The sequence below is a fragment of the Nerophis ophidion genome, linkage group LG02 (assembly GCF_033978795.1).
Source record: "Nerophis ophidion isolate RoL-2023_Sa linkage group LG02, RoL_Noph_v1.0, whole genome shotgun sequence".
NCBI classification, from domain to species: Eukaryota; Metazoa; Chordata; class Actinopteri; order Syngnathiformes; family Syngnathidae; genus Nerophis; species Nerophis ophidion.
In genome coordinates, this window is record NC_084612.1 from 62762976 (window position 1) to 62777271 (window position 14296).

General features: G+C 37.5%; 1 protein-coding gene across 2 annotated transcripts in view; it reads left to right on the forward strand.

Moving 5' to 3' along the window:
• Nucleotides 1-14296, forward strand: part of atg7 (ATG7 autophagy related 7 homolog (S. cerevisiae)) — a 188895-nt gene that overhangs the window by 40697 nt on the left and 133902 nt on the right. For both annotated transcript variants that reach the window (XM_061888129.1, XM_061888139.1), the window contains exons 10-12: nt 5075-5165; nt 9157-9301; nt 9377-9535. In XM_061888129.1, coding sequence (XP_061744113.1) covers nt 5075-5165; nt 9157-9301; nt 9377-9535 — 395 coding nt within the window. The remainder of the gene's footprint in view (nt 1-5074; nt 5166-9156; nt 9302-9376; nt 9536-14296) is intronic.

Sequence of the window (14296 nt, forward strand, 5' to 3'; positions counted from 1 at the left end):
ATATTGATAGCGACGGACTAAAAAAAAAAAAAAAAAAAAATTTTTTTAAAAACTAAGCGCGATTGCAATCGCGTTGCATTGAGACAGATTAATATGTTTTTAGAGACATTTACTAGTATACTTCTGGGAAGTCCCTTATCTTTCTATTGTGTTGCTAGTGTTCTAGTGAGTTAAACAGTACCTGATAGTCGGAGGTGTACGTCCACGGCCGGGTGTTGACGCGCAGTGTCTCAGGGAAGTCACGGCAGTTTTATGGACGGCACAAGCTCAGTTGATATCCGGTAAGAGGCGACTTTTTAACCACAATTTTCTCACCGAAACCTGCTGGTTGACATTCGGTTGGGATCCATGTTAGCTGTGATCCATAGTAAAGTTTCACGTCCGTGAATTTTAAACAAGGAATCACAGTGTGTTTGTGTAGCTAAAGGCTAAACCTTCCCAACTCCGTCTTTCTACTTTGACTGCTCCAATATTAATTGAACAAATTGCAAAAGATTCAGCAACACAGATGTCCAAAATACTGTGTAATTATTTAAGTATTGAGCATAAACAGGGTCTTCACGGTGGGAGAGGGGTTAGTGCGTCTGCCTCACAATACGAAGTTCCTGCAGTCCTGGGTTCAAATCCAGGCTCGGGATCTTTCTGTGTGGAGTTTGCATGTCCTCCCCGTGAATGCGTGGGTTCCCTCCGGGTACTCCGGCTTCCTCCCACTTCCAAAGACATGCACCTGGGGATAGGTTGATTGGCAACACTAAATTGACCCTAGTGTGTGAATGTGAGTGTGAATGTTGTCTGTCTATCTGTGTTGGCCCTGTGATGAGGTGGCGATTTGTCCAGGGTGTACCCTGCCTTCCGCCCGATTGTAGTTGAGATAGGCGCCAGCGCCCCCCGCAACCCCGAAAGGGAATAAGCGGTAGAAAATGGATGGATGGATGGCATAAACAGGGTTCGTACGGGTGCTTAAAAACCTTGAAAATGCTTGTGTTTTCAAGGTTCGAAAAACGCTTCAATGCTTGGAAATGTTCATCATATTTCTCGGCAGACTGACTCAATAGGCTTTTTATAAAATGGAAAAAAATAAAATACATTTTCTCAGAAATGAAAGCTACTCGCTTGATATGTTGGGTTTGAACAAGCCCTTACATTAGGTTGTTGTCATGTGCTGTTTATACGGCTCTATGTCGCCCTCAAGAGGACAGCGGTGCATCAATCCATCATGCCGGGAGAATGTCGTTTTAATGAACATTGGATGGAAAATGACAAATAAAGACTTTGGATAAAACGTGGACTAAATCCGCATGTAGCCTGCTGCAAAGTATGCAAAAACGAAATCCAGCTTTTGGGGACAGCTTTTGGGGACGACGTGGTACATTTGGGAGAGTGGCTATGCCAGCAACTTTAGGGTTCCTGCTTCAATCCCCACCTTCTGACATCCTAGTCAAGTCTGTTGTGTCCTTGAGCAAGACACTTCACCCTTGCTCCTGATGGGTCCTGGTTAGCGTCTTGCATGGCAGCTCCCGCCATCGGTGTGTTAATGTGTGTGTGAATGGGTGAATGTGGAAATAGTGTCAAAGCGCTTTGAGTTCCTTAAAAAGGTAGAAACGCGCTATACAAGTACACCCCATTTACCATTTTCGCAATGGGAGAGTCTGCTCTCTCAAGTCATATGAAAGGTAAACCACAGAGTTTACTAGCCCTGCAAGTTAACTAACATTAGCTAAAGTTTTGTTTTTCTAACATTTTGGTACATGCCAGACCTAAACTTTGAGATCTGCGCTAGATTACATGTTAATTACGGACAGTTGTTATGAGCTTTGAAAGGAAAAAAGTGAGCGTTTGTCAATGATAAATCATAATGTTAAGAACTTCCATCAACTAAAAATCTTTTTTTTTTCTTATCATAGCCACAGTTATAAGGCTGGATATGCTTAATGAAAGGTGACTGAGGTGTTGTGAAACAAACAAAATATTTTCTTTTAATGTATTATCCTTATATTAATGTGGAACAGTTTTGTTAGTAAATGAGTGAAATTTACATTTTGAGGGTGCTTGTATCACATGCAGGTTACAAGCACAAATATGGTGTGAATCAATTCGTGCTGTTCAATGTCATTGAGTGCCTTAAGTAAGAAAAAGAACAAGAAATGTGAAAAACCACACAAATGGAGACACGTTTGCAAACACCAACGACATTGAATAGTCTACAGAAACACTGCTTCATTTTCTATGCCCCATTCAGTTAATAACAACTGCTGCTTCAATGTTAAGCTTAGGTTTTAGGAGATTTTCCCTATTTTTCCTACAGACAGCATTTGGTGACCTCAAACAACAAGGCTATGGATTGGTTCACACTGGTTTTCGCCTTTTGAAGGCTACTGGAAAAACTGGAAAATTGATCTTGAAAATCCTTAAAAAGTGTTTGAATTTGGCCATGGAAAAGCCCTGCATATACCGTATTTTTCGGACTATAATTCGCCGTTTTTTTTCATAATTTGGCCGACTTATACTCAGGAGCGACTTATGTGTGAAATTATTAACACATTACCGTAAAATATCAAATAATATTATTTATCTCATTCACGTAAGCGACTAGACGTATAAAATTTCATGGGATTTAGCGATTCGGAGTGACAGATTGTTTGGTAAACTTATAGCATGTTCTATATGTTATAGTTATTTAAATGACTCTTACCATAATATGTTAAGTTTACATACCAGGTACATTCTCAGTTGGTTATTTATGCGTCATATAATGTGAAGTGAATTAAATTTATATAGCGCTTTTTTTCTAGTGACTCAAAGCGCTTTTACATAGTGAAACCCAATATCTAAGTTACATTTAATGCAGTGTGGGTGGCACTGGGAGCAGGTGGGTAAACTGTCTTGCCCAAGGACACAACGGCAGTGACTACGATGGCGGAAGCGGGGATCGAACCTGGAACCCTCAAGTTGCTGGCACGGCCACTCTACTCCGGCGCGACTTATACCCCGAAAAATGCGGTAGTACTTTTATTATCAGCACCACCAATTTATGGATGGATCCGCCATCTTCTTACATGGCGTTTACTGGCTGCGACAGGCACCACACGATTCGATTCTTGGGGGTAACAATTCGATTCAGAATCAATTCTCGATTCAAAATCGATACTTTTTAATAACATTGGGTGCCAATTCTATGGTTAACTACATTCCTCCATAATATAGATAAACAGCTCTGATACATGTCTATTTTACGCAAAAGTAAACTGGTTTTGTTTAGTAAAATTCTGCCCAAACATTTAATAAAGTCAAATACAAATAAGGCAACAAGAGTATCCCACACATGTATTTTGTAAAGTAAAACTGTACAGAAGATATGCGCACCTACATCAACAATATGATTTGCCTGAATGGCTGGACAGGACAGATTAAAAACGAAAATAATAATAAATAAATACCGTATTTCCTTGAATAGCCGCCGGGCATGTAATATGCGCCTGCCTTGAATTACGGCCGGGCAAAACTCGCTCCCCAAATTAATAAGCGCATGCTTACTTTTACCGTCAGGTCAAAATTAGTGACGTCACGGGTGAACTGCCGTCATTACAAAACGGCAAAGGAGTGTTTTTGCTTTTACTTTGTGTAAACCAGGGGTCTTGTTCCACAGCCATACAGATCACACTATCGGTTGTGATATAAAACAACTTCAACACTCTTAATAATATGCGCCACACTCTGTGAACCCACACCAAACACATTTCTGGAGAACATATGCCCTGCAACACACCACAAACGCAACACAACACCTACCCACAATGCAATGCATCCACGACTCCTGGCTACACCGTCCATACACTGGCTGGCACCAAACCCCCGCCCCTGCGTGCGTTGGTTGAGGTAGGCGGAGTTGGGGACGCGCGTAAAATAGCCAACAGTCACGGATACACGGCGTTATGGGTAATCCCTATGCTGCGTTTGTAATGTGCCACAGAGCCAATGCTCTCCAGAAATGTGCTTGGTGAGGGTTCACAGAGTGTGGCGCATATTAGTAAGAGTTTTACAGTTGTTTATATCACAAACATCAGTGTAAAAGGTATGGCTGTTGACCAAGTATGCATTGCAATCTCGTATAAGATGCAGCGAAATGTATGCGTCCGGCCGGCACGCAGGCAGCATGGTGTAAAAGTGGGCGCGATGACATGCTGTAGAGCAGTGGTCCCCAACCACCGGGCTGCGGACGCAGAATATTTTTATTTTTATTTTATTTTTTTTATATCACACCCAATTTTTACTGCATGCTATTGGTAAGCGCAGGGGTGAGAAGAGGTTTTAAAATTATTGGCGCCTGCTTACTTCTACCGCATGCTTTGAATAAGCGCAGGAGTGAGAAGAGGTTTTAAATTAATTAGCGCCCCGGCGGCTATTCAAGGAAATACGGTTTGTATTTTTTTCATTTTTATTTTTAAATAAATTTTAAATTTTTATAAATTTATTAGGAATTTTTAGAAATAAGAATCGCGGTCAATTCAAAAATCAAAAACATTTTTTGACACCTCTAGGATTCATCCGTATTCTACATTTATGTGAACCACTTATCATGCTGAAACTTGATGTGTGTTGAATAAGGGATGAAGGCTAATAAAATGATAATGGCGAGGTGGAGATCTGGGAAGATTGTTCATTGAGTTAGGATGATTGGTTACTCTCTATGCAAAAGCCATTTATTTAGCTGGTAGTAGAAAATTGGAGTAAGGCTGCTTGGAACTGGAATTAGCCAATTATTTTCAGCTTTGTTTTTTGAGAGACCGCCTCATAAAGGGATTGATGATTGAAACTTTTATTAGTAGATTGCACAGTACAGTCCATATTCCGTACAATTGACCATTAAATGGTAACACCTGGATAAGTTTTTCAACTTCATGAGTCATGGGTCCAATTCATGGTAAAATGAAGGAGAAATGGCTTATATTACCATTTTATACTGTAGATTCATTTGATGAAAGTCCAGTTCGGGTTTGCCGTCATAAATAAATTTGCACAATTTAGTCCTTTGTATTTCCATTTTTTTCACCACTTTTTTGGTTTTTGTTCACAGCATGTCCAAAGAGCGTTGGCTGGGAAAAGAACCCCAAGGGGGCCATGGGACCCAGAATGGTCAATCTCAGTGAATGTATGGACCCTAAAAGGTAACAAATTAAACTTAAATAAAGAATAGCAGTTAGGGGTGTAATGATACATTATAATTACTGCAAGGTACATTCCTCAGTTTTGAGGTCACAGTCAAGTTTTTTTCTAGTACAGTAATGCAGTGATATACCCCCTGTGAACTCTTTTTTTAGTTCAAGTACCCCCTATTCAGAGCAAAGCATTTTTGGTTGGAAAAAAAAGAGAATAATAAGTAAAATACAGCACTATGTCATCAGTTTCTGATTTATTAAATTGTACAACAGTGCAAAATATTGCTCATTTGTAGTGGTCTTTCTTGAACTATTTGGGAAAAAAGGACAAAAATTAACTAAAAAAAACAAAAAAACAAGTGATTCAATTATAAATAAAGATTTCTACACATAGAAGTACCGTAATCATCAACTTAAAGGGCCTTCTTTGGAGATTGTAATAGAGATCCTTCTGGATTCATGCACTTAATTCTAAACATTTCTTCACAAAAAAATACATTTTTAACATCAATATTTATGGAACATGTCCCCAAAAAATCTAGCTGTCAACACTGAATACTGCATTGTTGCATTTATTTTCACAATTTATGAACTTACATTCATATTTTGTTGAAGTATTATTCAATAAGTATATTTATCAAGGATTTTAGAATTGTTGCTGTTTGTAGAATATTTTTTTTAAATCTCACGTACCCGCATACCTTCAAGTACCCCCCAGGGGATCACTAGCGCCCTCTACCACCAGAAGGCGGGAGTCATTTAATGACTCATATTTGACACACGCAGCTACGGTATATTAATAAAACATAGCTGCTTACTGTTCTTTTTAGCATATTCAATAGCTTGGACCTTAAATCATACTGAATAGCTCTTAATCTTCTTCCCTTTATGCGATTTCAAATTATTGAAATCAGCCTTCTCCATTTTGAAAATGATGACAGGGGAAGTATCACTCGTGACTTGACGAGTTTGACCCGGCGTAAATTCTATGCATATGCTAATTATTTTGCGAAACGAGTTTGACCCGCCGTAAATCTTAGACATGCGCTAATAAAAATAATATTTTGCAAAACGAGTTTGACCCGCCGTTAATTCTAGGCAGGCGCATACCATATACCCTGCGGCAATTCAAGGAAATACGGTATAAACACTGTATGTATTACTCATTTAGTATTGTTATAACTAATCTTTTTTTTTTTTGTAACTTGGTAATTGTACTTTTGTTTTTATTTCCCCTTATTTCTGCACAATAACGCAGATATATTAACACTAGCAAGCAGTGAAGAATATGGAGTGATTTTTGGTGCGCAACATATTTTGCTTTATTCATTATTAACCTATTTCTCGCCACTTTGTTGTATATTTTGTATGAGATTTCCAGTTCATTTTCTCATCTATTATGACACCCACAATTTGGTTTATTTTACACATTCAATGTACATCTATTTGTATTTGTGTTTGACTTTCTCTTCTGCTGCTACTGAATTGCATTGATTTAGTTTTACTGAGATTCAAATATAATATGCTTTTGTTAAACCAACTCTTTAATTTGTTAATTTCTTCTGTTATTATTTGTAAATAGATTATGTGTGTTCTCTCCTGAACAATACACAAGATTTAGACTTAGACTCAGACTTCCTTTTTACTGTCATTCAAATTTGAACTTTACAGCACTGATAACAACGAAATTTCGTTACATAAGCTCATGGTAGTGCAGGATAAAAAAAAGCAATAAGGTGCATTTATAATTAAATAAATATATATATTTAAAGTACAAAATGTTTACCTTGCACAAGATGCTGTAATCGGTGGCTCTTCAGTGTTTTTTGCGTACTTTCACTTCCCATACTTGTCTTCTTTCCCGCGTTGTGGAGAAAGCGATTTAAAAGCTTTCAACAATTCTGGCAGGTGGAGCAACCCCATGCTGCACAGCAGGGCATTTTCAATGTCAAAAAACTAATGAGGGAGCACAGCAAACTAATTTCATCTGTTCAAAGTCTGTAATAGTGATGGCGTCCTGTAGTCATGAGTGCCTTTTAAACAATCATTGAGGAGATTGCCTGAAATTAAGTTGACCATACTCTCTGTATACACGACTCTAATGATGGGAAGGCGAATTTGGGGTTACTGGAGACTTTAACAACGGAAGAGGGTTTTCAAGCTCTGGCTTGTGCTTGGCGAAGTCTGGGCTGCACTGGATTTGTTACCAAAGCAAGACTATATTGCGAGGCAATTACACTTCCTTTCCTTGACATGAGACCCATCTGGGAGCTCCCTATGTTTCTGTACTGTGCTGAAAATTCCAATTTGGATTATCGCTACACGCCGAATAGCTGTCAACAAATCATCTACAAACCCCGTTCCCATATGAGTTGGAAAATTGTGTTAGATGTACCGAAACTATAAACAGAATACAATGATTTACAAATCCTTTTCAACCCATATTCAGTTGAATATGCTACAAAAACAAGATATTTGATGTTCAAACTCATAAACTTTATTTTTTTTTTGCAAATAATAATTAACTTTGAATTTTTATGGCTGCAACACCTGCCAAAGTAGTTGGGAAAGGACATGTTCACCTTTGTGTTACATCACCTTTTCTTTTAACAACACTTAATAAACGTTTGGGAACTGAGGAAACTAATTGTTGAAACTTTGAAAGTGGAATTCTTTCCCATTCTTGTTTTATGTAGAGCTTCAGTCGTTCAACAGTCTCCGCTGTCGTATTTTACGCTACATAATGCGCCACACATTTTCAATGGGAGACAGGTCTGGACTGCAGGTGGGCCAGGAAAGTACCCGCACTCTTTTTTTTTACGAAGCCACGCTGTTGTAACACGTGCTGAATGTGGCTTGGCATTGTCTTGCTGAAATAAGCAGGGGCGTCCATGAAAAAGACGGCGCTTAGATGGCAGCATAATTTGTTCCAAAACCTGTATGTACCTTTCAGCATTAATGGTGCCTTCACAGATGTGTATGTTACTCATGCTTTGGGCACTAATGCACCCTCATAACATTACATATGCTGGCTTTTGAAATTTGCGTCGATAACAGTCTGGATGGTTCGCTTCCCCTTTGGTCCGGATGACAGAATGTCGAATATTTCCAAAAACAATTTCAAATGTGGACTCGTCAGACCACAGAACACTTTTCCACTTTGCATCAGTCCATCTTAGACGATCTCGGGCCCAGAGAAGTCGGCAGCGTTTCTGGATGTTGTTGATAAATGGCTTTAACTTGCATTTACAGATGTAGCGACAAACTGTATTTAGTGACAGTGGTTTTCTGAAGTGTTCCTGAGCCCTTGTGGTGATATCCTTTAGAGATTGATGTCTGTTTTTGATACAGTGCCGTCCGAGGGATCGAAGGTCAGGGTCATTCAATGTTGGTTTTCGGCCATGCCACTTGCGTGAAGTGATTTCTCCAGATTCCCTGAACCTTTTGATGGTATTATCGACCGTAAATGTTGAAATCCCTAAATTTCTTGCTATTGCACTTTGAGAAACATTCTTAAACTGTTTGACTATTTGCTCATGCAGTTTTGGACATATGGGTGTACCTCGCCCAATCCTTTCTTGTGAAAGACTGAGCGTTTTTTGGGAAGCTGTTTTTATACCCAATCATGGCACCCACCTGTTCCCAATTAGCCTGCACACCTGTGGGATGTTCCAAATAAGTGTTTCATTGAGCATTACTCAACTTTATCAGTATTTATTGCCACCTTTCCCAACTTCTTTGTCACGTGTTGCTGGCATCAAATTCTAAAGTTAATGATTATTTGCCAACAGAAAAAATGTTTATCAGTTTGAACATCAAATATGTTGTCTTTGTTGCATATTCAACTGAATATGGGTTGAAAATGATTTGCAAATCATTGTATTTCATTTATATTTACATCTAACACAATTTCCCAACTCATTTGGAAACAGGGTTTGTAGATAATGATATGCCAAAGTTTTACTGTTCCATGCTAAATTATGGCAATTGTTCCATTTAGACTTGCAGAGTCCTCGGTTGACCTTAATCTCAAACTGATGCGATGGAGGTTGGTTCCTTCGCTAGACCTTGACAAAGTGGTCAGCACCAAGTGTCTTCTGTTGGGAGCTGGGACTCTGGGCTGCAATGTGGCCAGGACCCTGATGGTGAGACTAAAGGGAGGAATGGACGGTTGCATAAGAGGGCTCACCTAATTGACATCTTCTTCCTTCTTGTTGCAGGGCTGGGGGGTGAGACACATCACCTTTGTAGACAACGCAAAAATCTCCTACTCCAATCCCGTCCGACAGCCTCTCTACGAGTTTGAAGACTGTCTCGGAGGAGGGAAGTCAAAAGCCATGGCAGCGGTGGACAGGCTCAACAAAATCTTCCCCGGTGTTGTAAGTACCAAAAGAAAATTGGTTAAAAAAAACAATGCGAAAATTGTTGTTGTGAATACAAGCAGTTTTATAATTTGCATTATTATTATTAATATTGTTATTAATTTTGTAAATATGATCGGATGACATCTGTGACAACCTTTACAGTTTAGAATTAGAAAAAAAAGTAGAGTAAATAATAGATATCAATCAATCAATCAATGTTCATTTATATAGCCCTAAATCACTAGTGTCTCAAAGGGCTGCACAAACCACACAAGGGCAAGGAAAACTCACACCCAGTGGGACGTCGGTGACAATGATGACCCAGTGGGATGTTGGTGACAATGATGACTATGAGAACCTTGGAGAGGACCACATATGTGGGCAACACCCCCCCTCTAGGGGACCGAAAGCATTTCACATGTGGAATTCAAGGAAAAGCGGACGTTTCTGCATTGTTTAGCCTAAACACGTGGACTGTTTTGACATTGTATTGTAAATATTTTTTTCTGACATTTTGAAAAAAGAAGAAAAAAATATATATATAAATGATGAAATAAAGTAATAACATAACATTACAGTTTCACATTGTAACAGTAGGAATAATTTTAAACACAATTGTTCACTTCCTTTCTGATCTTAAACAAAGCAACAAATGAATTAATAAATAACTATCAAGACAACTCATAAGAATAGGTAGTTAATTTACTGTACGATAGATTATGTGTCATTCATCAATAAGGTTCTATATAGATTTGTATCAGTATTCCTCTTCCTTGAACTTTGTAACCACTGAGTTTGAACAGTTTCTTAAACTGGATCTCATATCCAACATGCACCTAGGAATAGGTTGATTGGCAACACTAAAATTGGCCCTAGTGTGTGAATGTGAGTGTGAATGTTGTCTGTCTATCTGTGATGAGGTGGCGACTTGTCCAGGGTGTACCCCGCCTTTCCACGCGAATGCAGCTGGGATAGGCTCCAGCACCACCCGCGACCCCGAACGGGACAAGCGGTAGAAACTGGATGGATAATAAATAGATATATTAAATAAAATACTGCATCAAGAACATCCATCCATCTATCCATTTTCTACCGCTTATTCCCTTTGGGGTCGCGGGGGGCGCTGGCGCCTATCTCAGCTGCATTCAGGCGGAAGGCGGGGTACACAATACAGCAGGGGTCACCAACCTTTTTGAAACCAAGAGCTACTTCTTGGGTACTAATTAATGCGAAGGGCTACCAGTTTGATACACACTTAAATAAATTGCCAGAAATAGCCAATTTGCTCAATTTACCTTTAATAAATATATATATATATATATAAAAATGGGTATTTCTGTCTGTCATTCCGTCGTACATTTTTTCCCTTTTACGATAGGTTTTTTGTAGAGAATAAATGATGAAAAAAACACTTAATTGAATGGTTTAAAAGAAGAGAAAACAGGAAAAAAGTTGAAATTAAATTTTGAAACATAGTTTATCTTCAATTTCGACTCTTTAAAATTCAACAGAAAAAAAAGAGAAACTAGATAATTTGAATCTTTTTGAAAAAAAAAAATTATGGAACATCATTAGTAATTTTTCCTGATTAAGATTTATTTTAGAATTTTTGATGACATGTTTTAAATAGGTTAAAATCCAATCTGCATTTTGTTAGAATATATAACACATTGGACCAATCTATATTTCTAACATAGACAAATCATTATTTCTTCTAGATATTCCAGAACAAAAAATAAAAAAAAATTCAAAACACTTTGCAACAAGATTTAAATGTGATTTTAAAGATTTTCTAGATTTGCCAGAATATTTTTTGGGAATTTTAATCATAAAAAGTTTAAAGAAATATTTCACTAATATTCTTCTTCGAAAAGACAGAAGCCAAAATTAAGAATTAAATTAAAATTAGACCCGCTCGACATCCATTGCTTTCTTCCTCTCCAAGGTTCTCATAGTCATCATTGTCACCGACGTCCCACTGGGTGTGAGTTTTCCTTGCCCTTATGTGGGCCTACCGAGGATGTCGTAGTGGTTTGTGCAGCCCTCTGAGACACTAGTGATTTAGGGCTATATAAATAAACATTGATTGATTGATTGAAAATGTATTTATTATTATTTACAATAAAAAAAAAAAATTACTTGAACATTGATTTAAATTGTCAGGAAAGAAGAGGAACTAAAAAGTAAAAAGGTATATGTGTTTAAAAATCCTATAATAATTTTTAAGGTTGTATTTTTTTCTATAAAATTGTCTTTCTGAAATGTATAAGAAGCAAAGTAAAAAAATAAAATAATTTATTTAAACAAGTGAAGACCAAGTCTTTAAAATATTTTCTTCGATTTTCAAATTCTATTTGAGTTTTGTCTCTTTTAGAATTAAAAATGTCGAGCAAGGCGAGACCAACTTGCTAGTAAATAAATAAAATGTAAAAAATAGAGGCAGCTCACTGGTAAGTGCTGCCATTTGAGCTATTTTTAGAACAGGCCAGCGGGCAACTCATCTGGTCCTTACGGGCTACCTGGTGCCCGCGGGCACCACGTTGGTGACCCCTGCAATACAGTAATTCATCATGTTGTTAAATATTATATATTGTATTAGTGTAGGTGAATCAATCAATCAATCAATCAAACTTTATACATCAAGCGCTTCTCATACATAAAAGAAATGCAACACAAAGTTCTTTACATATTTAAAACAATGCCTCTATTACCTGCCTCCCCCCATCAACAGTCTCATTCACACACAACTCAAAAGAATGCATGATGAACGCACTATGCATATACAGTACAGACCAAAAGTTTGGACCCCCCTTCTCATTTCAATACGTCTTTCTATATTTTCATGACTATTTTCTTTGTAGATTGTCACATCAAAACTATGACACCTGTGAAGTGAAAACCCTTTCAGGTGACTACCTCTTGAAGTTCATTGAGAGAATGCCAAGAGTGTGCAAAGCAGTAATCAGAGGAAAGAGTGGCTATTTTGAAGAAACTAGAATATAAAACATGTTTTCAGTTGTTGCACATTTTTTTGTTTAGTGCAGGGCTGGGGAACCTATGGCTCTAGAGCCAGATGTGGCTCTTTTGATGAATTCATCTGGCTCTCAGATAAATCTTAGCTGACATTGCTTAACACAGGCCTGTCCAAAGTGCGGCCCGCGGGTCATTTTTTAACGACACATTTTAAGAATACATCCATCCATCCATTTTCTTCCGCTTATTCCCTTTCGGGGTCGCGGGGGGCGCTGGCGCCTATCTCAGCTACAATCGGGCGGAAGGCAGGGTACACCCTGGACAAGTCGCCACCTCATCGCAGGGCCAACACAGATAGACAGACAACATTCACACTCACATTCACACACTAGGGCCAATTTAGTGTTGCCAATCAACCTATCCCCAGGTGCATGTCTTTGGAAGTGGGAGGAAGCCGGAGTACCCGAAGGGAACCCACGCATTCACGGGGAGAACATGCAAACTCCACACAGAAAGAGCCCAAGCCTGGATTTGAACCCAGGACTGCAGGAACTTCGTATTGTGAGGCAGACGCACTAACCCCTCTGTCACCGTGAAGCCCCTTTAAGAATACAATTAAAGAAAATAAAAAAATAAATAAAAACATAAAAAGTGGTGTAAAAGAGCAAACAGGTGAAATGTAACAAGAAATTGTTGCAATGCTTACTCTTATAACACAAAGCTGCCATGCAGGCTTTCTTTTTTTAAAAATTAATAATGAATCAAAATCAATGTAATTTTGAATTATTGACCTATTCAAGGCTTCAATTACATCACATTAAATATTCCACTTTGACATATTTTTGGGGGAAAATGTTGCATATTTTGTGTTTTACCATATAAAAAACTTAAATGTTTTTTTTTTTTTAAAGAAGGGCCTAAAACAAACAAACAAAACATAAACAACAATAAAACTTAAAATTGACGGATATATCTGAAGTTGATCTCGAGATTATTGTGCTAAAAGTGAACGGTAAATAAAATGTATAATTTATTTTTTAACACTTTAATAAGTAGGACACTTTTGGATCCCTAATTATTTTAGTGTGATTTGTTTTAAAGTGTCATTGCTCAAAAAATAATAATGAATCAAAATCCAAAATTAAGGTTCCAATTATTATATAATCTCAAATATTCCACCTAAAAATGGTATTGGCTGAAAATATTGCATATTTTGTGTTTTTTTCTTTTTTTTTTCTTCTAATGTTGATCTAGAGATTTAAAACTTGCATAATAATACAAATTATAATACTGAATAATGACACATTTTTAATATTTTTTTGACCAAAACCCTTTGGGGTCCCCGGGATCATAACTGAGTGGAGGCCTAAATGTATATTTTTTTGTACATATATTGTATTGGTTTTTAAAATAAAAATTATGAAAATGGCCCCCGCTTGCTCTGATTTTTCAGTGGAAAAAGTTTGGACACCCCTGACTTAACACGATAATTATGAATAATTCCGCTAGTAATCACAATGCTTAAAATACCGTTCAAAATATAAAACATTCTCATGCATTTTATCCATCCATCCATTTTCTACCAGACTTGTTCAAGAAGTCGCATTAATGGTAAGAAGTATGTGATTTATTATTGGTTAACTTCAGAATAAGAATGTTATTAAAAAGAATAGGAGATTTATTATACTCTAAACATGTTGGTCTTACTTAAAAATGCACACATTTAGTTGTATTCAGTGTTAGAAAATATTATATGGCTCTCACGGAAATACATTTTAAAATATTTGGCTTTCATGGCTCTCT